Below are 24,753 nucleotides of genomic sequence, written 5' to 3' on the forward strand. Positions count from 1 at the left end.
TAGACGAGTCGATCTAGCCATGTCCGTCTGTCCTTCTGTCCGTCTGTTTCTACGCAAACTAGTCTCTCAGTTTTAAAGCTATCGGGCTTAAACTTTCCCAAAAGTCTTATATCTATTGCAGGTAGTATATAGGTCGAAACGAGCCGGATCGGACAACTATATCATATAGCTCCCATTGGAATATTCGGGTAACAAAATTTAAAAAAAATTATATCTTGGGTGTTTTTGAACCTATAACCTCCTACTTTTGGAAATGCAATTTTTTATCTAATTCTGAATTTCGTATAAATTTTTTTCAAAATTGGACGACTATATCATATAGCTGCCATAGGAACGATCGGAAAATTAATGGGAATATAACAGGAAATAAATTATTGCTTCGTTGGTTTTTATCGTTTGTCTTAAATGTTTCCGAATTTCGATTTTAATTTTATCAATATCGAACTACTATATCATATATCTTCCATAGGAACGATCGGAAAATTAGTGATTAATAGGAATTATCTGCAAGGGTATATAAGCTTCGGCTGGCCGAAGCTAGCTTCCTTTCTTGTTGCACTTGTACTTCCGCTCGCGTATCTTGGCTTGCTGTCCTTTCTGTCTGTATTCCGGCTGCCAGCGTCGCGTTTTCCGACCGACACGTCCCGTGCCTCCTGACAGCATGAACTGCGGCGCTTACTGCATTGACTGTCGCGCGAACTCCAACTGACTACCTTGAGCTGCGCCTGCGCCTTATTCTTCTTATTCTTCTTATTTCTGGTAAAAATTTCATGGTAAAAGAAGCTGTAGACTAAAGTTGTAAACTAGTGTTATTTATTGAAAAGTACTTAGTATTGTAGTTAAAAATGAAACTTATTTCTGGTAAAAATTTCATGGTAAAAGAAGATGTAGTAATTGAAAAATTAGTAAAAACAGGCGGCCTTTTTAAAAAGTTGGCATCACTGTAGTGAAAAATGTCCTATTTTTTCCGGGTAAAACGCCGGCTGTGAAGAAGCAGAAGACATGTAAGTAAAAAAGTACAAAATTATTGTTTGTTATTAATTTAAACTAATAAGCGTTGCTCATTTTCAGGGGTAAACATAAGTCACCAGCGCAAGACACCATATTCTTCCGATTTATTCCGCATTCTTGTGTTCACTGCTTGAAAGGACCTGGCTAATGAGTTAAATCCCCATGGACTACCACGTAAAGCCGTTTATGCCTTCGCAATACTCTAGATCAGATGTCATTTTGATTCGCTTTTAAAATTCTTCTTACAAATATAAATAAACCAACGCAGCCGCGGCAAACAACTGTTCAGGGCTGCAATAAGTAGCCTGGCGGGTACTTCAAATTTTTAATTTTTATTTTTATTGTGTACAATATGCGCTTTAAACAAGTCTTCTTTTTGTAATTATGTTAGAAAAACATAAATTAAATTTAAAACTTATTGGAAATTGTCAAAATAAGTCAAAAAAAATTCGATAATTATTCAATATTCGATATTTAGTGTATGCATCCAGCCCTGGGCGTTTTTGGAAAAACTTTCCAAAAAGGAAATCATTCGAATTTCTGTGACACCTACGGGTTTGATCGGTTGCTTTCTAAACCAACCGTCCCCAAAATCCGTCCCCGGTTTCTGTAACACCCCCGTATATAACTATATTCTATTGTTTCCCTCGAAAAAAGCTTATTAATCTGATATAAGACACAATTTTTCAGCTCGAATTAATTTATTTTATCAATAACTTTCGACGTATTAAATAAGATAATAATGTAATTCAATTCTTTGCTTCTTTTATATAAAATTATGTAAATACATAGCCAAAGATGACATAAAATAACCATATAACAGCATGTACCTCAAATAACAAATGGATTGGCATGACTTGAATTAGTTAATATTTTACCATTAACTATAGAGTCAGGACGATTGTCATTAGACGTGTTGGTTTCAATTGGTTTAGGGCTTATTTTATTAATTGAAACTATATCCCGCCGAAGACCTCTCTTTGTAACCTATAAAAACACAATATATTTAAACTGAATTTTTATCTCATATTCAAAACATACCATTCTTGTTTTCTTGCTCTTGGATTCTATAATTAAATTATTTGGTACTTGAAAAAGTCTTTCGCCACGCAAGATTAAAACATTTGTCAAAAGGCAACATTGTGCAGCCATTTTGACTTGCTCTGCAATGCTGTTTTTATCACTTGGGTGTATAAAACGTGGCGGAAAAAAAGATGGGGCAATTATTGTTGATACATTATGCAGGTCCATTTTGTTTACATCTTTCAGATCAATAATATTATTTAAAAATCTTAGCAGAGAACGCAATGTGTTTCTATTTTCAGGTGGAAGCAGCTGACATACAATTGATAGTGCATTTCTTTGGTCCATTTTTGGAAGTGTGTGGCACTGATAAAACAATTGTAAAAGTTCGCTGGTAAGCAAAGGTTGAGGAAGTTCGCGCAACCAGCGCTTGAGGAGCGTTCCAAGTTCGTGAGCTGTAGCTGTCCCAAAAATATGAGCTAACTTTTCCGGTTTATGATAAAATGTCGATTCTAATTCTTTATAAAGTATTTCAGTCTGGAAGTAAACATTAGACATAGAATTAGGATTTAAAAATAATGATAACATGATATTTTTAACCTTTTGCTTATGTCCACCTATTCGCAGAATTCCTTCTTCTCTGGAGCCACGGTGCAGAAGTTCAGCAAGCAGGTTTTCCAAAAATAGTGGAACTAATGTAGAGTCTGTGCCAGTAACTTGCTGATCTCGACGTATAAGAGCATTTAATGATACACCAAAAAGATTGCCCTCCTCTTTGCGGCGACGCTTAAAAGGCTTCCTTTTATCCAAATATACTTCGTTACGATCAAATATTGTAGCCAATTCTAACCAAAGTATTGTTTGTAAACGTTTAAGGTCAATTTGAGTTAAAAAAAATATATCTGTGAATAGCTGTAAAGAAGTATTATAGTCATCTAGTGGTTCGCCGCAATTAAGAGTCGAGGTATCTCGACAAATACTTTCAAAGCTGACGCCATCAAACGGAACGGGGGAAAGACGAATAGACTGTTGATCAGAGTTCAACAGTTCTTTACTCTTTTTTTTTGTTTGTGAAGTATCTCTACACTCATCACAAGAATCCCCTGATGACGTGTTAGTTTCAGTATGTGAATCCCGCAATAGAATTCCTTGTGCTTGCCTAAAAATAGAAAGTAAATAGATTTACACACGAACAAAATTAAAATACTCACTCAACTAAGCAAAATGGATCTGAACCGGACCGGTTTCGTGGCAAATGTATAGTTCCAATCCGTGAATACCCAAGCAACTCCACACCATTCGCGGAATACAATGGTATATCACATCGGACATGAGATCCTCGAAATATATCTGGTGGACAGGTGGTACTTTTAAGCGGTGCGCTAGGTGTTCGTCGTAAGTTCTGCTTTAAATGTTTACCCTTTGTTTGCTCGCCTTGCCACTTGTTAGTTTCATCATTATTTTCAAAAATACTTACAAAACTTGGTCTATTAAAATAAAATTTTAGCTTCAAAACTGGTGTCAAATAAAAACAATCTTACATAGAATTGGCTCTCCACACTTCATCGACTTGTATGGAATCTAATGAATCTGGCGTTGCACTGCGTGAACGTGTGCCTGTACTGGATTCCTTTATAAATATAAAAAATTAAAATATATAAATTATGCTGTGCAATTTTCATTAACTGTATATCAGGGACTGTTATTATGATTTATTTTAATTTTTTTTGTTTGGAGTCATTTCCGATATTTCACAGCGCAACTGTAACATTTTGTTGGTAATAAATCATATTCTTTGAACAAACAAAAGAAGAGATAATTTAGTAATGTAAACGACGCAAAAACGTGCAACAAATCAAATTTTTGCTGTCGGCCAAAAAAGTTGCAATACACATAGGCGGTTCTTTTACAAACCGAACACCTTTTATTGGGTCACATTTTTGATTTGCCTGAAACTTTTTTTACACGTACTATTCGGAAAATAAGTAAACACGTGTATCAGGATTTGACCGGAAAAAAAATTTTTTTTAGTTAAGTTTTTTTAAGTTTGCCAAAAATTGTCAAATTTGAAAAAGTACCCTCTCATTGAAAATCTGTATCTCTGGTTATATGAATCCGATTGACTTCATGTCCTTTGCATTAATTCCTCTAAAACCTCTTCTTTCAAAATAAAATTTCTAAAAAAAAAAGTTTTTAATTTCTGAAAAAATAAAAACAAATTAAGATTTTAAAAAATGTTTTAACCATTGCCCCCACAAAAAAAAATATTTTTTTTTATTTTAATACTTGCGCCATATTGTTAGTTACAATCGGTTTTTGTAAAAAGTTGGAGCAACTTTTCGTTTTTAAAACATCGAATTTGTTTTAACAAGGCCTCTGCTTTTTTCAATGAAAAAACGTCGACAATTTCTGAATGACAAAATGAAAAAAAAATTAAAGTAAAAGAAAAGTAAAGTAATCTATTAAAAACAAAACTTGCAAATAACTGTCAACCGATTTTCCTGAGGCAGTTTAATCTCGACAAAACCGAAAAAAATGTTGCTCACAAACTCTTTCTCTGAGCGGAACCCTTTTTTAGTTTTGCTTGTCAGTTTCGGTCCGACCGTTCGGCTTAAGCGAACAAAGCAATCGGTCTTTCAATAACCACTCGGTGAGACCCTTTTAAGTTAACAGTCACCTAAAAGGGATTCTATAAGACTACTGTCAAATAAAAGTAAAAACAATGGGTTTTCTCTAGAAAGGGGAAAGTATAGGCCTGCTGTGATACGTGCATAAATTTTACATAGGAAATCAAGATAATTCTAAAATTGCTTTGTACATATAAATGTATATAAAATTGTATTCTGAATTTAGGTTAGCTGCTATTTTTGGTAATACTATACATTAGCGGGCTCACCCCCGAAATTCGCGAAAAAAATATCCTCGATGGACCGCGATTTCTTAAGAATTTACGTGCAAAAAGAACTTGGCGGTCGGCCATGGTTCTCTTGTAATTGAATTTCAAAGTTCCTGGGTTTGCTATAAAAAACAAGGGTGATTTTCTCATACTTTCTATAAAAATCGAGTTGTCTTTCAAGTTTCCCTAATAACGTTTGGAGAGTTTCTCGGTATGGATGAGAAAGCTCATTTCCGCTTTTTACAAGATCACGGAGTAGTTTTGGACAAGCGCGACTGTCCAACCTGCCTTAGCCTATGCAAAGTGGTTGAAGACGGTGGAACAATAATGTTTGTATGCCGGCGAAGGTTCGCAGTTGAAAGTTTCAACAAAAAGAAGAAAACAAAGAGGCAGTGTCCATTTAAGGCTCGCGGCGATTTTTTTTTAATTTCATGCCAAATTTTAATTTGTACTTGTACGATGCTTTAATTTCATATTTAACATAAATCATAAAATTTCGCATATATATTTTTAGGACACCTTCGATAACAACTCAGCTGTTAGTTAGACTCTTTGTTATATTTGGATCTGAAGCGTAGACTAGGCCTAAGGGGGACACCACTATAAAAAAACGCGCCTGGAACTTTACCTCAATGGTGGTGCGGAAAAGTGTTCATTGAAACTATTTAAATAAATATAAAGATACAAATTGTTTGAGTTTTATTTAATGCATTAAAATGGTGGGGGACCTTTGATGGCTATGATCGTTCCTGGCCGTCACTAAAATCTCGATACAGCATTGTGATAACAATCATGTCCTTTATAGACCCCGCTGCACTCATAACATGATTATTTGCATACGTTTTTTCATTAGACAAAAAATACAATTAAAAAAATGTGACAAAAGTCTACACTTTTTTTATAGGAACTCATTTAAGCAATTAAATAATTTTATAGAAACTCATTTAAACAATTAATTAATTTTATAGGAACTCATTTAAACAATTAATTAATTTTATAGGAACTCATTTAAACGTAATTACTTTGATTGAAAATATGAGAAAAGCACCCTTGTTTTTTATAGCAAACCCAGGAACTTTGAAATTCAATTACAAGAGAACCATGTCCGACCGCCAAGTTCTTTTTGCACGTAAATTCTTAAGAAATCGCGGTCCATCGAGGATAATTTTTTTGCGAATTTCGGGGGTAAGCCCGCTAATGCATAGTATTACCCTATTTTATTTGTTTGCTTCAATATATTTATTGACTAAATAAGGAACTATCTTTAATAATAAATGCCATAAAGTCTTAAGATAAAAAATGACTCAAAGTATTCCAACCAAGCCTATTCCTACAAAATGGATCGCGCGTTCTTTCAAATCTTTCGAAATATTTTGAATAAAACCAAATAATGTTGTGAAGATATTCTTAAATAGTTAGGAATTGATTTAAAGCTACATAAACAAAATTTGAAAAACAGCTCTAATTTTTCGCTTCTTATTACGTGGATTTGGTTATTAATTACTACATAGAAAAGATATGCCAAAAGTAGAGTTTTGGAATCGTAAATTATTTAAAATGTAGAATATTGTAATTTAATGGTAAATGGGCTAATCTTACAGATTTAGCTTTAGAGAATACACATTACGTATTTTCCCTTACCCTTTTGAATTTTAATAATCAAAAAACAATGTTACGACTGAACCATTACTGAACAGGTCACACATACACACTCATACATTCACAAAAGACCGTTTTCCTTAACAGACCGAGCAAAGTAGTCAGTAGAAACCGAAACCGAAATAACTCTAAAAAAAAAGGGTTTTGCTCTGAGCGTAACATCTGTTAAGCAAAAACCCTTTTAAGGGGTTAGCTCTCACCCAGTTGTCATAGGGTTGCTAGTGACAGGTTTTTTTCCAACACTTTGAAAAGGTTGACCGAACCTTGCAAACTCTGATTAAAAACTTACAATTATTTATTTAACCGTCCATTTAATAAACAATAATTTTAAAATTTTTTTATTCATTATTTTTTTGTATTATGTAATTTAGTACATTTTTTTTTAATTTTTTAAAAAAATTTATTAAATTTTATAATTTTTGTTAAAATACCAAAAAATAATACGAAACATAATTTTAAAATTATTGTTTATTAAATGGACGGTTAAATAAATAATTGTGCGTTTTTAATAGATAGAAAATAGATAGATAGATAGATTAAAAAATGACTTTTTAGTTTTTGTCATTCAGAAATTGTCAAAAGACTTAAAACTTAACTTTTAATCATTAACAATTGTTAAAGGACTAGTAAACGATGAGAAAACGTGAATTCCATAAGGATCCGATAAGAGTGAGAGAGTAGACCTACATGCTGCGAGGTTTTTTCATTGAAAAAAGCCGAGGCCTTGTTAAAACAAATTCGATATTTTAAAAATTAAAAGGGGCTCCAACTTTTTACAAAAACCGATTGCAACTAACAATATGGCGCAAGTATTACAATAATAAAAAAAAATATTTTTTTTGCGGGGGCAATGGTTAAAAAATTTTTTTTAATCTTAATTTGTTTTTATTTTTAAGAAATTAAAAACTTTTTTTTTAGAAATTTTATTTTGAAAGAAGAGGTTTTAGAGGAATTAATGCAAAAGACATGAAGTCAATCGGATTCATATAACCGGAGATACAGATTTTCAATGAGGGGGTACTTTTTCAAATTTGACAATTTTTGGCAAACTTAAAAAATTTTAACTAAAAAAATATTTTTTTTTTCGGTCAAATCCTGATACACGTGTTTACTTATTTTCCGAATAGTAAAAAAAGTTTCAGGCAAATCAAAAATGTGAAATTTTTTTTTTGGCCAAATCTGTTTGGTTTGTAAAAGAACGTCCCACATGCGTCATGAAGGAAACATTTTTTTCCGATAAGGTACGTCTTTCTGATTAAGAAAAGCCCCCTTTATATTTCTCTGCAGAAGGTATTATAATTTCAGTAAGAAGTTTGTAACGCATTGAAGGAGGCGTTTCGGACCACATAAAGTATGTATATTTTTGATCAGCATCATTAGCCGAGTCCATCTAGTCATGTCCGTCTGTCCGATTCTATGCGAACTAGTTTTCTCTCAGTTTTAAAGCTATCGCGATAAAACTTTTCCAAAAGTCTTTTTTTTATTACAGGTAGTAAATATGTCGGAACGAGCCGGATCGGACCACTATATCTTAAGGATCCCATAGGAATAATCAAACAAATATAAGAAAATTCATTGTAGCTTTGTAGGAAGTAGGCGTTTCGATTTTTGACAACTTAAAAACAAGAAAGGAAGCTAGCTTCGGCCAGCCGAAGCTTATATACCCTTGCAGATAATTCCTATTAATTTACAAATCGCAAAAATGTTAATTTTCCTATTATTTCTCATTAATTTTGCGTTCGTTTAAATGGCAGCTATAGGATATAGTAGTTCGATTTTGATAAAATTAAAATTGAAATTCGAAAATATTTAAAAAGAGTTATATCCTAGAGTAGAAGAGAATACAATAAAAACCAACGAAGCAATAATTTATTTCCTATTATATTCCCATTAATTTTCCGATCGTTCCTATGGCAGCTTTATGATATAGTCGTCCGATTTTGATAAAATTTTATTCGAAATTCAGAATTAGATAAAAAATGACATTTCCAAAAGTAGGATGTTGTAGGTTCAAAAACACCCAAGATATAATTTTTTTACATTTTTTTTCCCGATTGTTCCTATGAGAGCTATATGATATAGTTTTCCGATCCGGCTCGTTCCGACTTATATACTACCTGCAATAGAAAGAAGACTTTTGGGAAAGTTTTATCCCGATAGCTTGAAAACTGAGAGACTAGTTTGCGTAGAAACGGACGGACAGACGGACGGACAGACGGACGGACAGACGGACGGACGGACAGACGGACATGGCTAGATCGACTCGTCTAGTGATGCTGATCAAGAATATATATACTTTATGGGGTCGGAAACGTCTCCTTCACTGCGTTGCAAACTTCTGACTGAAATCATAATACCCTCTGCAAGGGTATAACAAAATTTTGAATGGGCACGCAGAATCTGGAATCCCTGGAACTGAACCGATAGAGTGAGCATTGAACTATAGGTATTTATTTTATCTGCAAGGGTATATAAGCTTCGGCTGGTCGAAGCTAGCTTCCTTTTTTGTTATTTGTGGAACTAGTTTTTTTTAATGTAAATCATGTTTTTGACACTTTTTAAATTTCCAACTTGAGTTGTGGTAAACCGATTTCGGCCATCATTTTACAGGTGATAGAACGCCCTTCGTTTTTACCTTTCCAAAATCTTTAAAGGTGTGGGCCCCAGAGATTCCTGGCTGGGGCATTAAAGGTAATTAAACTCAAAAGGAAAGGACTATAAGACTACAAGTATGTAGTAGGCGACATCGGCTGGAGTAAGATGGGAATGGATCAGAAAAATGCAACGGCTGGAGTGAAAACTGCAGATATTTTTTCTGAATCCGCTCAACCATATTTCTATGCACTGCGCTTGAGGGATTTCAAATAAATGAAGCATATTCCACCCTTGAGCGCACAAATGCAGAAAACACTGATAGTCTGGCGTACGGGTCCCTAAACAGTACAGTATAACGTTACAGTATTGCTTTGGGCAAGATGTAATAATTGTGGTGATTGAAAAGGAATTTGCTATCAAAGAGGACCCCAAGATCAATAATTTCGTACAGCGCAAGGAGTGGGTAATCGTAAATATAATACGTTGAAATAATAGATAATGAATATTACTATAGCGGACCACATGACATTTGTTTTGATCAAGTGGCAGTTTGTTCCGAGTACACCACAAACTAATTTTGCTTAGATCAGCCTGCAGCAAATAAGTGTCACTTAACGAATTCAGATCCACTGACTTCAACCTGATAGGATCGGTTTATCCATTTGAGAAGAGAAGAGTGAAAGCCCAGCTTGGAAAGCTTTGCTTGTAAGGCAGAGTGGCAGACCTTATTAAAAGCCTTGGCAAAGTCAGTATAAGCTGTGTCCACCTGCGAATAGGACTCAAAGGATTGTAAACAAAATTTTGTGAAGATAGCTAGATTCGTGGTCGTAGAACGTCCAGGCATAAACCCATGCTGATTTGGGTCAATATAGGCACTTAAATGGAAAGATAACTTTTTAACTACGATTCTCTCGAACAGCTTAGCTATATTGCTTATTTTGGCAATAAGCCTGTAGTTGGAGATCTCAGACTTACATCCACATTTATGGACCGCTAGAATTTTAGCCATTTTCCATCTAGATATAAAATTTCCCTGAGCTAGAGAGGCAGAAAAAAGGATTTTAAGAGGTTCAAGAAGGCCAGTATAGCAGTGTTTTAGAAAGAACGAAGATACTCCATCAACGTCGGGCTTCTTGGAATCGTCAAAGTGAACTATAGCTTCAGAGATGTCCCCATCAGTTATATCAAGGGAGCCGCTACTACTGAATTCTGGAATATTGTTTAAGACTTCCTGGTTATTCCAGCTAGAAGCGGCTCGAAGTTGGCAGAAAAAAAGGAAGCAAATAAGTTGGCAATATCAGCCCCAGAGTTAGCGACCATATTCTTATATGTCATAGTTGAAGGTATGGATGATAATGACTTTTTAGAATTAACGAAGCGCCAGAACGAATTAGGATTGGACCTTAAGCTATTTTCAATATCAGAAATGTACTGATTGTATAAAAATTTGTTAAAAAACTCAAATTCTCGCTTATGTTGCCTGTATCTATCGCCATCCACCGGATGGGGTAATCAAGAACCTTTTATAGAACTTGTTCCTTAAATTTATATACTTCTGGAGGCCCTTAGTGTACCACGGAAGCCTATAGGAACCCCGCACCTTAGTTGGGACAATGCTATCCAGAGTATTTTTGAGTGCAGCTAGAAAATTATTATAATTGGTCTCAATGCAAGCATCCGATAGTACAGAGATCCAATTAATAGATACGAGGCAATCACTTACGGCAGCCAGGCTGGAATCATCAAAGTTATACATAGGAACTACATTAACTGTTGGTAAAAATTATAAAATTCAATATTAAAGCAAATTGGTTTATGATGAGAATCACAATTAGCAAGGCTTACCGAGGAATGACACCACTATGGCGTATGGCGTACTGCCACGATGACACCACCACCTCTATCGCACTGCATTTTGCTAAAGTCTCTGTCCTTACGATAGACGTTGAACAGATTTGCATCGAAGAACTCGTTGGCGTTAAAGTTAGGGTTGAGCCAGGTTTCCACCAATATGATTACGTCATAATCACTATTGGATGTGTTCATGAAGACATATTGGGTTTTGGTCCTCATTCCAGATAAATTTTGAAAGAAAATTTTAAGAAGGTTTCCAATTCTACGGCTAGGCAACTTTCCAGGAACTCTTGCCATGGATGCCTGGCGGTAATCCGGGAGAGTGAAATCAGCAGCAACAGTCTTCTGCCCTCCAACGCCGTAGAATCCATTAAGAACGCGGCGCAGTGATTCCGTACGAATACGTATTGGTGGGTTGAGATCATCATCCCAAGGATCATAAATGGTATTACAATCCAACGTTGCCAACAGTGTAGCCTAGAGTGATACTCCATTAAAACCGCTGAGCCACCCAGGTGTTGGCCACAGCTCCAAGGTAGTGTGCGGCGAAGAGTGCGCCACTCCGAAGAGCACGCTGCGAGATAATGGATGCTGCGTCCAGGCAGCGGGAGGTGAGGAGAGCGCCACTCTGAAGAGCACACTGCGATCTATGGTATGCTGCGCCAATACAGCGGGAGGTGAAGAGAGAGCCACTCCGAAGAGCACGCTACGAGCATATGTCTCGCATGCGGGAGAACTTAACACATCACACACGGCAGACCATGGTGGAACTATACAAGGTGGTCTCGTCAGCTCTGCTGAGGACGTTAAAAATGTTTACCTCTCTGTCTCTCTTAGGCCATAGAATGAGATAGCTAGATAGAGACTGACACAAATAACGTCCTCAAAAGAGGGCTGCTCTCGCGACGAGATCACCTTGTATAGTTCCACCATGCGGCAGACGACGTAAACAACTGAATGTAAAGAGCTGCCCGATGAAAAAAAAGCGTAATTCCAAGGAGAGCGCTTTGTGGGAGCGCATCTAGTACCAGTTCAAAAGGGGCATAAAGCAAACGGCAAAATCAGCTGGTATTTTTGTTGTTGTGAATGCAGCTGTTGGTGAGTGAGTTGATGAGAGAGATGGATGCAGAGAGCAAGCAGATTAACCGCTCGCTTCTGCCGTTGTTGTTGATAATACAGTTGAGAATTGCGGCCATAAGAAACGAAGAACCCGCAACAGACGTCAATGCCAATGACGCTGAATATTGGGAGTTTTTTGAAGGGGAGTTTACGGGGGTAGAAGATTCTTCTGTTGTTGGAATTCGAAGATCAACGTGATCCGCTTTGGGCCTCTCTCGTTGAACGAAATGTCCCACCTTAACTGACATTGGCCAGAATTTATTATTGAAGACTGCTGCCAGGAGGTGCCCAGGAACTCCCAGCTTAAACTTAAGAGCCGACAAGTCAGCATCCAATTTGACCAGCTTAAAGCATGTAAAAGATTCAGTGGCCACATTAAGCTTTTCAGCCACATATTTTAACACCTCTAGCACGGTGTCAACTGCAAATTTACCGACATGCAAATATTTCTTGCTTGCCTTACTGTCAAATCGTTACAGCTGGGGGCCTCTCCAACTAAACGCTTTTTGTTGTTTTTTTCGAATATTCCTCGTCTTTTTACGAACGATGCTCCATTCACCCTCTTTAACCACAGTTAACGGGTGAGCAACATGCACCTCATCACTGGCGGACACTGCCAAAGGTCTAAGGGTCCGCGGCCTGGTACTAAGGTTGTTCATGTTGTTAGTTTTCTGCTGCGGTTGAGGCTGAGATTGAATGGCCCCAGGTTTATGGGCGATCGCACTTAGGAATTTGTTATTGAGAACCATACAAAATAATTTTCGCAAAAATATTCCTAAAATTCTTATTGCTTGCGTAAGTTAACAGCTGCACAGGACGGAAACAAACAAATTCATTTTTCGACACAAATCCTTGCACAAATTTTCTACACAACATTAATACTTTGTCCAAAACATATTGTTTAAATATATTATGTCATACTGGGATGAGCATGTAATTGATTGTAATTGTAATTGATTAGCGTGTTAATCTAAAAAAAAAACTTGTTTTCTTAAAAAAAATATAGACAAAATATTTTTTATAGGTATCGAAAAGAAACCAAATACTCTTTGCAATTTCGCTAACGGGAGGTTTTTGGAAGGTATCCACAGTAGACAACTCTTAAAAGGGAAACCAATATTCATACGAAGAAATGTTTTGCTTTATGTATTTGACAAATTTAAGAAAAGACATCAAGAAAGGCAATTGGATATTACTGCATTTTACCATTGATATTTTGTTTCAGTATTTTTGTTTTCATTAATTTTTCACCTTGATTAGAGTAATTTTAATAATAAGGAAGGCAGATGGAAGGGGATGCCGTGAATCAAATTGTTTAAACATTTCCATTTGTTTAAACAATATGAGTCACGTGTAAGGAAGGCAAGAGAATCAATTGATTTGAATATTTCTTTTTTTGGAATTTTTTCAATGCAACTGAATTTAAAACAAGAGAGAACGCTATAGTCGGCTGCCCCGATTATCAGATACCCGTTACTCAGCTAAAGGAAGTGCGAGGGAGATGGAGATAGAAAAATTTGATCGGGCATAACCGATTTGAAAAATTTTTTCTACATTTTGATATGTATTGATGAACACCATAAAACTGCATTTTTACTTTTCTAAAATCTTGAAAAATGTAGGCGCCAAACGCCTTTTAAAATCCTTTGTGGGCGATTGTGGGCGTTAAAAAAAATGTCTTCGCAAGCAAAAGGATATCAGTTTTATCATTAATTTTAATTTAAGCGAATCTAACTTCCTTAGTCAGCTGCAATGCACACATACGCACATATCTAGAGATTGTGTTTATAAAAAACTCATTTTGTGGCTTATATATACAAATAAAAACACCTCTTAACGAGGTAAAAAACTAGTTGTTTAGTCGTAACTTGTTTATATAAATAATATGTGAGGGAAATACGTAGAACTCGCAACTTGGGCTACTTAGCTATGAGACGGGGCATAGCAAGCTGCGAGCAAATAAAATAACCCCCAACGAGCCCGAGTTGCAAGATATCTACGTGTGTTCCTTCCGCCTTTGTTTATGGAAAATATTTGAATTGTACCGCCTTAAGTTGTTATCGCTCTGTTAAATACTCGTTCTTATTACTCGCTGCGTCTCAGTTGCGAGTACAAGAAGAGAAGGAGCAGAGAAACCAGTAATAAAATTATTTTTGTTGGAATCGGTCGATGCGTTTCTACTGGGACCAAAGTTGCTGGCCTGAAACAGGCATTTTCGCAGTTTGCCAAATTGGAGCAAACATTTTTTGGCGCCCCCCGGGTGGACTCAGAAGGACGTATCATCGTATATATATAGCAGATCAGCTATACGCACATCCGGAATCTCAGTTTGGGCTTGTACTCGACACGCCGCTGGAATTCATCGTTTATACTGCAGATCAGCTTTACATGCATATGCATTCACCGTGGAATCTCAGTTTGGGCATGTACTGGACACGCCGCTGGATTTCACTAATCGCTAAGTAACAAATTGGTAACATTTCAGTCAATTATGTACATACATAAGCTTGAAGAATATTAGGTAAAGCGTAAGGCAAACACGTGTCACGATTACAGTTGGTTCGTTCTCTCTTCGCATACACATACCAACGCAAAAAATACTAGAACATATACAGCATAAATACAGTTCACCGATCAGAGGGAGTTTTGAAAACCGTTGCAGCACCTTGATTGCGCTTAGCCCGAGTTTTGTGAATTCGAGTTGTTCAATTTGTCTCTCTGCTGCAGAGTAACGGCTCACGCTTGCGATTCAGCTCACATGCAATTAGGGTACAGTTGTAACAAAGTTACAAAGTTAAAATAAGTTCAATCAATAAAACCTATCGCAACACTAGATACATAGCTGTGCTTTCTACTTGAGAATTAAAATTCACTTATATCAGTGGGCAGCCAGATTCACTTGTATTAGCATTTTAACGTAAAATTGCATCATGGCTCCAAAGCGACGTTTAAGTCGTCAGCAAAATTCAAGTTTAAATGATGTCAATGATGGCAACGATCGTGCTAATACATTATTATCCCGACTTGAAAGTGTTAAGGGTGATATAGACCGCATGGGAGATTTTATGCAACAACAAATCGTATCCATTCGAGGCAGCGAATTAGAGTGCAGATTAGACATTTTAAACAGTTACATAAATCGTGCATTTAACCTTCAAGAGGAAATAGAGTTAATTAATCCTGTATTGTCCTCGCGAGCTGAGCTTGAGGATAAGTGTGTAGCCACAAAATCTCTTTATATGGCAGCAAATGAACAAAATCGTAGACCACCATTACTTAACTCGACCCTTAATACGACAAGCTCGCACAATAAAAATTTACCTCGAATGAATTTACCCAAGTTTTCCGGATGCTACTCAGAGTATAAGAACTTCATTGGTTTATTCACCAGTCTCATAGATAGCGATCCAACTCTTAGCGAAGTCGAAAAATTTAATCACCTGTTATCATGTCTGGAGAAAGAAGCGTTGGGGACCGTGAAAGCATACCAAATAACTGAGACCAATTACCCAAAGGCACTGGCCGCCTTAAACCGGGTGTACGACAATCAGTGTTTAATTTTTTTCGATTGTATTTCACGCCTCTTTGACATTCCCCCAATGCAGGGTCCGTCTGCCTTGTCACTGCGCCACATGATAGATACGGTCACAGCTATCTACGAATCCTTGCTTTCGCTAGGCAGTGACAAGGTAATAGCAAATGCAATGCTCATACACATCGTCATGACAAAAGTGGACGCAAAAACTAAGTCTCGATGGGAAGAAAGTCTGGACTTTCAAAACATCCCCCTTTGGCAGGACTGCCAAGATGCACTCAATAAACGCTACCAACATTTGGCAGCAGATGAAGCTACGTCAAGCACGCAAAAGTCTCGCAAGCTGGGGCGGCAAAATTCTTCAAAGACCTTTAATAAAACTTCCTTGTCCGTTTCCAATACCGATCGAAACCACGATCCAAAATGCTATTATTGCAAATCTGCGGATCACTACATTTACGCGTGCAGTTCGTTTGTGGCCGCATCAGTCGCTACACGATTCAAATTTGCTAAGACATTCCCATTATGTATAAACTGCCTAAGGAAAGGGCATTCCGTTCTTTCGTGTCAATCCTCTAAGTGTCGCGTGTGTTCGAAACCACATCACTCACTGCTTCATAGATACAACTCCGACTCTTCACCGTCCGAGCTAGCTTCCACTCAAGAGTCGATTGTGACACAACCTTTGACCACCTCTACCGTCCACCACGCGATGACAGAAGACTCAAATCAGATCGTATTAGCTACAGCCCTTGTTAACATTATCGGTAGCAATGGTCAAATGCATATTGCTCGTGTGCTTTTAGATTCCGGGTCACAGGTGAACTTCATAACAGAGGAGTTATCCAAAATTCTAAAACTTAAGCTCAATCGAAAAGACACAAATCTTATTGGAATAGGTCAATAAAGGGTATCAGCTCACCATGTAGTTCAATCGACTATACACTCCCGAACACAGGCATTTCAATTAGAAGCTGAGCTTATCGTTCTGAAGTCAATATCATCATCCCAACCAGAGAGGGCAGTTCAAGTGTTAGACTGGAACCTTCCTGACAACATAAAGTTGGCTGATCCACTGTTCCACAAGCCTCAGAGAATCGACATATTGCTTGGTGCTGACGCATTTTTCGAGTTGTTAAGGGAAGGGAAATTCAAGCAAGAAACACATGGTCCAGTCTTACAAAACTCCGTTTTTGGATGGATCGTATCAGGTCGGTGCAAGTCATCAAAAACAAATTTCAAACTGGCTACCTCAATGGTCTGCGCGGTTGAAGATCATTGCAGTGTAGACATGTTGATTCGAAAATTCTGGGAAATTGAAAGTCTCCCGAGCATTGCACAGAATAAACTTTACACTCCGGAGCAAATTATGTGCGAAAGGTCATTCACGGAGAGTATTGTTCGGTTATCCTCCGGTCGACTTCAAGTTTCATTGCCATTTAAGTCCAGCCCGAATTGTCTCGGTTCGTCGTTTGAAATCGCAAAAAGGCGGTTCTTTGCCTTTATGAAGGAGTACATATCCTTAGGCCACATGACGTTGGTGAATGACGAAATTCCGTCTGAGCCGCATTTCTTCATTCCTTATCAATGTGTGCTCAGACCGCAAAGTTCAACCACTAAACTAAGAGTGGTTTTCGATGCATCGAGTAAGACAAGTACTCAAGTGTCATTGAACGAATTACTGATGATCGGACCAACTATACAGCCGTGTCTATACGCTACATTACTAAGATTTCGTCTTCGCAAATACGCTATTACAGCAGACATCGTCAAGATGTACAGACAGGTGGAAATAACTGAATCCCATCGTAATTTTCAACTAATAGTTTGGAGGCAGTATAAGAATGAAAAACTACAAGTCTATCGTTTAAATACCTTTACATACGGCACATCCTGCGCACCGTTCTTAGCTATCCGCTGCCTCAAGTACCTTAGTGAGATATATTCAGTTTCTCACCCCCTAGGATCCTTGGTCTTATCAAATAGCTTCTACGTTGACGATCTTTTGTCAGGCGCGGATACAATCGAGGAACTTACGTCAATGCGAAACGAATTAGTTGAAATCTTAGGTTCGGCCGGACTTGTTCTTTCAAAGTGGGCAACCAATTGTGAGCAGCTAATAGAACTTAATCAGTCTACAGATGTATCTGTCGGGGAGCACGAAGATACCAAGGCGTTAGGGCTCGTTTGGAACCCAAAACATGACATTTTTAAGTTCTCTTCGCGAGAGATGTGTACAAGCCATGCGCCAACAAAAAGATCTATGCTGTCCCTTACTGCTCGCCTATATGATCCTCTCGGGCTTATCTGTCCTGTTGTCACAAAGGCCAAAATTCTTATACAACAAATTTGGCTGCTTAAGTTAGAGTGGGATGATCCAATTCCTGAAAGCCTTCAGCAGAAATGGCAAGCGATCACAATGGGGTTGGAAGAGTTGGATACATTGAAAATTCCAAGGCATGTAGGTACGACCAAAAACTCCGTATGTCAAATACATGGCTTCGCGGATGCCTCAACTGAGGCATACGGATGTTGCCTGTACATCCGTGTCGAACATCCACATGGTGTAGAAGTTAAATTGCTTACTGCAAAATCAAGAGTGGCCCCTCTGAAAACAAAGTCGGTACCACGACTGGAGCTTTGCGCGGCGCACTTGCTAGCCAACTTGTGGGAAGAAGTTCGTCCGCTGATCGACTCTCCAGTTGAACGAGTTGTAATGTGGTCCGATTCCGAAATCGTCTTATATTGGCTGCAAACACATCCTTCAAAACTAAAAACCTTTGTTGCCAACCGCGTCAGTGAAATTCAAGAGATGACATCATCGGCGAGTTGGCGCCATGTACCCACTGACAGCAATCCAGCGGACTTTCCATCTAGAGGTTGTACAGTTAATGAATTAAAAAATTCATTTTGGTTCGTTGGTCCTCACTTCTTGACTCAAGATCAAAGGCTTTGGCCTCAAAATATAAAAACTCAGCAAATCACCACTAATGAAGAGTTAGAGATTCGGAATGTAACAACTAGCCACATTGCAACACAACTCGAGCCGAATCCGATAGAAAAAATTGTCGAAAATTCATCTTCATTCCTTAAGGTAATGCGCATTGTTGCGTACTTACTACGATTCGTCAACGCAACAAAATCTCGCTTGTGGTCTTCACTAAATCCTACCGCGGTTAAGCTCGGCTCGGCCTTTTTACTCGTCGTAAGCATCATACAGCAAAATGCATATAAAAGTGAACTCATAAAACTGCAAAAATCAGTTAAGTTGCCAGACTCACTTCAAAAATTAAGTCCATTCGTTGGGACTGAATCAATTGGAAAGCTAGAGGTGTCTTTGTTGCGAGTAGGAGGTAGATTGTTCAATGCTCAGTTAAGTTACAGCGTAAAGTTTCCGCTTCTTATGCCAAAGGGTAACAGATTCGTGCGTTTATACATTCAACATCTGCATAGAACAAACTGTCATGCAGGACCCAGACCATTGGTTGGTCTTCTCCGCCAAACAATATGGCTCATAAATGCTAGGCGCGAATGTAGCGCAGTCGTAAGACAATGTGTACATTGCTTTCGATACAAGTCAAAATTAGCTTCACAAATAATGGGTAACTTACCAGCCGACCGTTTGATAGGAACAAGGCCATTTGCAATTAGTGGAGTTGACTTATTTGGACCGATTCGAGTATCGCTAGGAATTCGTGGTAAGCCTCCAGTCAAGATGTATGTATCGATATTCATTTGCTTCCTTTCAAAAGCCGTTCATCTCGAACTTGTTAAAGATCTCACCACTAATACATTCATCATGTGCTTATCTAGATTTGTCGGACGACGCGGACCCATCGAGAAATTGTATTGCGATAATGCCACGAATTTCTCGGGCTCGTCGCGCATCATACATGAACTTATGAGCAAATTGGAAACACATAAGGACGCTATGACAGCATTTGGAGCACCTCGTCGATTCGAATTTATCTTCATCCCTCCCAGAGCCCCACATTTTGCAGGGCTGTGGGAGGCAGCCGTTAAGTCGGCTAAACACCTGTTTCTCCGAGCTGTGGGTAACGCGTTGCTAAAGGAAGACGAGCTCCAGACGGTCATCGTAGAAGTTGAAGCAGTGCTTAATTCGCGGCCGATTATCGCTGACGGCTCAAGCCCAAATGATGGTGAAGCTATAACCCCTGGGCACCTCCTCGTCGGGACTAGCTTGCCGACCTTGCCACCAGCATCCGCCAAGGCAAATGTGGAACCGAATTTATCAATTCTTCAGCGCTGGCATCTGGTGTCTGCGATAAAACAACGCTTTTGGCAGGATTGGTCACGAGACTACTTGCTGAGCTTACAACAACGCGTGAAGTGGAATAAGGAGTCGCCAAATTTAACTGCTGGGACCGTTGTCGCAATTCAGGAGGATAACCTGCCACCTCAGACATGGCTTTTGGGCATCATCACTGAAACTATCACAGGCGCTGATGGAAGGGTCCGGGTCGCCATCGTCAAAACTAAAAATGAAATCTACAAGCGTGCTGTCCATCGACTAGCACCATTACCTATCAATTGAAGCCCTTCGGCCATTCAACGCGGCCGATGTTTAGTCGTAACTTGTCTCAACTTGTAACTGCGTCTCAGTTGCGAGTACAAGAAGAGAAGGAGCAGAGAAACCAGTAATAAAATTATTTTCGTTGGAATCGGTCGATGCGTTTCTACTGGGACCAAAGTTGCTGGCCTGAAACAGGCATTTTCGCAGTTTGCCAAATTGGAGCAAACACTAGTGACGATCGCACCTTCAACATACAAAAGTTCTGATATCAACATTTGTGACGAAAAATTATTACACTCGTCATTAAATACACTTTCTAATATTTTCTCATTCGGCCCGCCCTAGCATCCTATTTTAGCCTTTTTACCTTCATAGGCATTTTCTATTGCAGCGTGCCGGATTTTATCATATGACCCCTCATTCGACGGGTATTTTCAATAGGAATACAACTAAAACATTGCGAGGGGGCTTTTATCCCCACCGGCCCCAACAGCTCCAAAATTCGAAATTTTCACTTTTTCACTTTCACCTCTCTCTCTCCCAAACCAATTGATTTTCTTGAGGTCTTGGTATGCAATCCTTTTTTTGCAATACCTTTCGATTGGTGTATTACTCATTACGATCGGACTATCACAGCAGATTTTCAATTTTGCGGCTATATAATAGTAGTCGCCTTCGCACACTCTCCTGGTGCGCTTCGTCACTACATGGACTGCCGTCCAAAGTGATTTCGTCCATGTGTGTGTGCAACGGGGCGAAATAATGTTTTTTACAAATGAATAATTTGTCAATATCTCAACATTTGAAAGCTAATAAATAGTTTTGCTGATCAGTTTTTTGCATCATAAAAATAAAAGCAATTTTAAGGAAAATTTCGAAAAGAATTTTAAAAAAAATCGAATTTTGGCGCACTTTGGGGTCTTTTTTTGTTCTAATTTTTAGATCTTACGCGGTTCCTAATTATTTCAGTAAATAATGTGATTTTTTTAGATTTTTATGTCAGTTCGTTCTGGGTGGAATTTGCAACTGACCGTTTTTTAGGGATCGACCTTTATGATAGTTTAGACTAGCAGGGTCGGTAGCCCGCAGCTTTGCCTGCGGAAATTAAAACTTAAAATTATGCGTATATTCATATTTGCTATTTATTTTACATTTAAAAGTTACTTTTTTTTAGCCTATAAACCGAGAAAAAATTTTATCATAACTTTTTTCCTTAATTTTTGCAAAAACATTCCTAAAATTCTTATTGCTTGCGTAAGTTATCAGCTGCACAGAACGGAAACAAACAAATTCATTTTTCGACACAAATTCTTACACTAATTTTCTACACAACATTAGTACCTTGTCTAAACCATATTGTTTAAATATAATTTGTCATCCTGGGTTGAGCATGTAATTAAACTCAAACTTAATTAGCGTGTTAATCTAAAAAATAAACTTGTTTTCTTACAAAAAAATATAAAAATAATTGCTAAAATCTATACATTGCTTTCTAACAACCAATATGATAATTTTGACTAGAATAATATAAGTATTAACGAAGGCAGGTGGAAGGGGATGCCGTGAATGAAATTGTTTAAACATTTCCATTTGTTTAAGCAATATGAAGCAAGAGAATCAATTGATTTGAATATTTAGGTTTTTATACCCTTGCAGAGGGTATTATAATTTCAGTCAGATGTTTGCAACGCAGTGAAGGAGACGTTTCCGACCACAAAAAGTATATATATTCTTGATCAGCATCAATAGCCAAGTCTATCTAGCCATGTCCGTCTGTCCGGTTCTATGCGAACTAGACCCTCAGTTTTAAAGCTATCGCGATGAAACTTTCCCAAAAGTCTTTTTCTATTGCAGGTAGTACATATGTCGGAACGACAAAAAAAAAAAATAGAAGAACATTGTAATTTTGTAGATAGTAGGCGTTTTGATTTTTGACAATGTAAAAACAACATTTTAAGTAGGCATACCTGCAAGGGTCTATAAACTTCGGCTGGCCGAAATTAACTTCCTTTCTTGTTATACCCTTGCAGAGGGTATTATAATTTCAGTCAGATGTTTGCAACGCAGTGAATTAGACGTTTCCGACCACATAAAGTATATATATTCTTGATCAGCATCAATAGCCGAGTCCATCTAGCCATGTCCGTCTGTCCGTCTGTCCGTTTCTATGCGAACTAGTCCCTCAGTTTTAAAGCTATCGCGATGAAACTTTCCCAAAAGTCTTCTTTCTATTGCAGGTAGTACATATGTCGGAACGAGCCGGATCGGACCACTATATCTTATGGCTGCCATAGGAATAATTAACAAAATAATAGAAAAAACTTTATAGAAAGTAGGCTTTTTGATTTTTGACAATGTAAAAACAACATTTTAGGTAGGCATATTTGCAAGGGTATATAAACTTCGGCTGGCCGAAGTTAAAATCCTTTCTTTTTTTTTTAAATATATTCAATTCTATTTGAGTTTTAAAACACAAAAAACTGTCAGAAAATGTTTTAAATCTGTTGTGGAAATGTAAACAAAATATTATTTTAGGTAAAGGGTATTAGTATTAACATGTAATTCAATTTTAGCGAAATTATTGTTCCTTAGTTACCCAGCGGGAAAGTGAGAAGTTGGTTTTTAGTGCACTTGAAATACTTTTCGTTTTTGCAGGCAGTGGTGTGGGGATAGATAGTTTCTGAGTGTTAATTGGGGTGGGTTTCTGAATTGTTGCGCTGTTATTGCTTGATGCAAATATGCTATACTAAAATCGTTGTCTTTACTAGTAGGTCTTGCAAATACAACAATTTTATTTTACCACTCCGTGAAGAATTGATGAAGCAACATAAGGCTAATTATTTTTTCGGAAATCTCGTGTATTCCGGTGTATAGAATTTTTTCATTTAAAATTCCCTTAAAAAATACTTAATTTTAAATTTAAAAATTTTTAAAAATATTTTTCTGAAAGATATGAAGATATTCCGCAAAGTTGCATACCAAATATTAAAAAACCTCAAACGAGTCTCACGTGATGCATAACTGAAAAATCGGCTAAATGAAATCGGAGCTAATTTAGAAAAAAATTTTGTAAATTAAACGGTAAGAAATAAAAAAAAAAACAAAACCCCATCCTTATATTTTAATCCTCTATCGAAAAAATCAGTTTCGATTGATTCTGAGATTTGACCCAAATTGGCCTGTCCCGTTTCACGTGGAATAAGCCAATACCTATACCAAAAATTGCTTAGATGCCCTTTTACCTTACTGCATTTAAGGTTCCATCATAATTTGGGTCAATCAAAGCCATTTAATTAATTAATTCACCTCTATTCACAACCAACTAAATGCGGTAAACAGACTAAAAACAAGAAAGGAAGTTATATACCCTTGCAGGTTTGCTTACGTAAAATGTTGTTTTTACAATGTCAAAAATAAAAACGCCTACTTTCTACAATGTTTTTTTTATTATTTTTTTCATTATTCCTATGGGAGCCATAAGATATGGTGGTCCGATCCGGCTCGTTCCGACATATGTACTACCTGCAATAGAAATAAGTCTTTTGGGAAAGTTTCATCGCGATATCTTTAAAACTGAGAGACTAGTTCGCATAGAAACGGACAGACGGACATGGTTAGATGGACTCGGCTATTGATGCTGATCAAGAATATATATACTTTATGTGGTCGGAAACGTCTCCTTCACTGCGTTGCAAACATCTGACTGAAATTATAATACCCTCTGCAAGGGTATAAAAATACAAGAAAAAATATGTGCCCCTAAATATTTTACAGGCATTTAGAGGCGTCTTTCACCCAACTTTTGAGATAAATTCCACTATTGTAGTTCCAAGAATGGAATTTATAGAATTTGTTCCTTAAGAACGTAAAAAGTAACAACGTAAAAAGCACAAGCAGCGGATCTCAACGGAGCAACAAGGAACAACGCTGCAACGAGTTGCGCAGGACATCGACGAGGACAAGCATCCACGGACCGCACTGCGAGCCAGGCCTCAGGTAGTATCGCAACCGCCAGGACGATAGGTTATGGTGGAACCTTTGTCTTTCTCGGGGCGTTTGCTATAGGGACTGCTGGCGTAATCTGGCCGTAGCAGCGGAGCGCCAAAGGAAATTGAGTGAGGGTCTAGCGGGACCGGCCGGGACAGAGCAATGGACAGGAGGCTGCGGCTGGCAAGACGAAGGTCGTGCAAGCGTGGTGCCTGTTCACCCTAGTCTGAGAACGGTGACGCTTCCCTAAGCCCAACGGCCCAACTCCACGCCCTCGTCTACGAGTGGCGGATAGTGGATAGTATCCTGGGCGGTCACGTTTATATACCATAAATACCAAACCATAATAATAAGTTTGTTACATCTGGCGTCCAAAACACGATTGTCCCGGCAGTAAAAACACAAAATACCAGAATGGGGAAAAGTTGGATCTACCGCCTCAAGAAGGAGGTTTTCATCTACGTAGCGCAAAGACTGCGCACTTCCTTGACGGATAGAACTGAAGACATGCGAAAAGCACTGGTGGAATATCACAATGAG

General features: G+C 37.8%; 1 protein-coding gene across 7 annotated transcripts in view; it reads right to left on the reverse strand.

The window, feature by feature from the left end:
* Positions 1-1,693: 1,693 nt before the first annotated feature.
* The window catches only part of conu (Rho GTPase-activating protein conundrum), a 203,797-nt gene continuing 180,737 nt past the window's right edge, over positions 1,694-24,753 (reverse strand). For 6 of the 7 annotated variants that reach the window (XM_070212785.1, XM_070212783.1, XM_070212780.1 and 3 more), the window contains exons 5-9: positions 3,576-3,664; positions 3,246-3,521; positions 2,635-3,193; positions 2,053-2,571; positions 1,694-1,998 (exon numbers count right to left, since the gene is read on the reverse strand). In XM_070212785.1, the coding sequence (XP_070068886.1) occupies positions 1,843-1,998; positions 2,053-2,571; positions 2,635-3,193; positions 3,246-3,521; positions 3,576-3,664 (1,599 nt within the window). In that variant the 3' untranslated portion in view covers positions 1,694-1,842. The remainder of the gene's footprint in view (positions 1,999-2,052; positions 2,572-2,634; positions 3,194-3,245; positions 3,522-3,575; positions 3,665-24,753) is intronic. The other variant, XM_070212786.1, reaches the window with a different exon arrangement.

This window comes from Drosophila takahashii, chromosome 2R (assembly GCF_030179915.1).
Source record: "Drosophila takahashii strain IR98-3 E-12201 chromosome 2R, DtakHiC1v2, whole genome shotgun sequence".
Taxonomy (NCBI): Eukaryota; Metazoa; Arthropoda; class Insecta; order Diptera; family Drosophilidae; genus Drosophila; species Drosophila takahashii.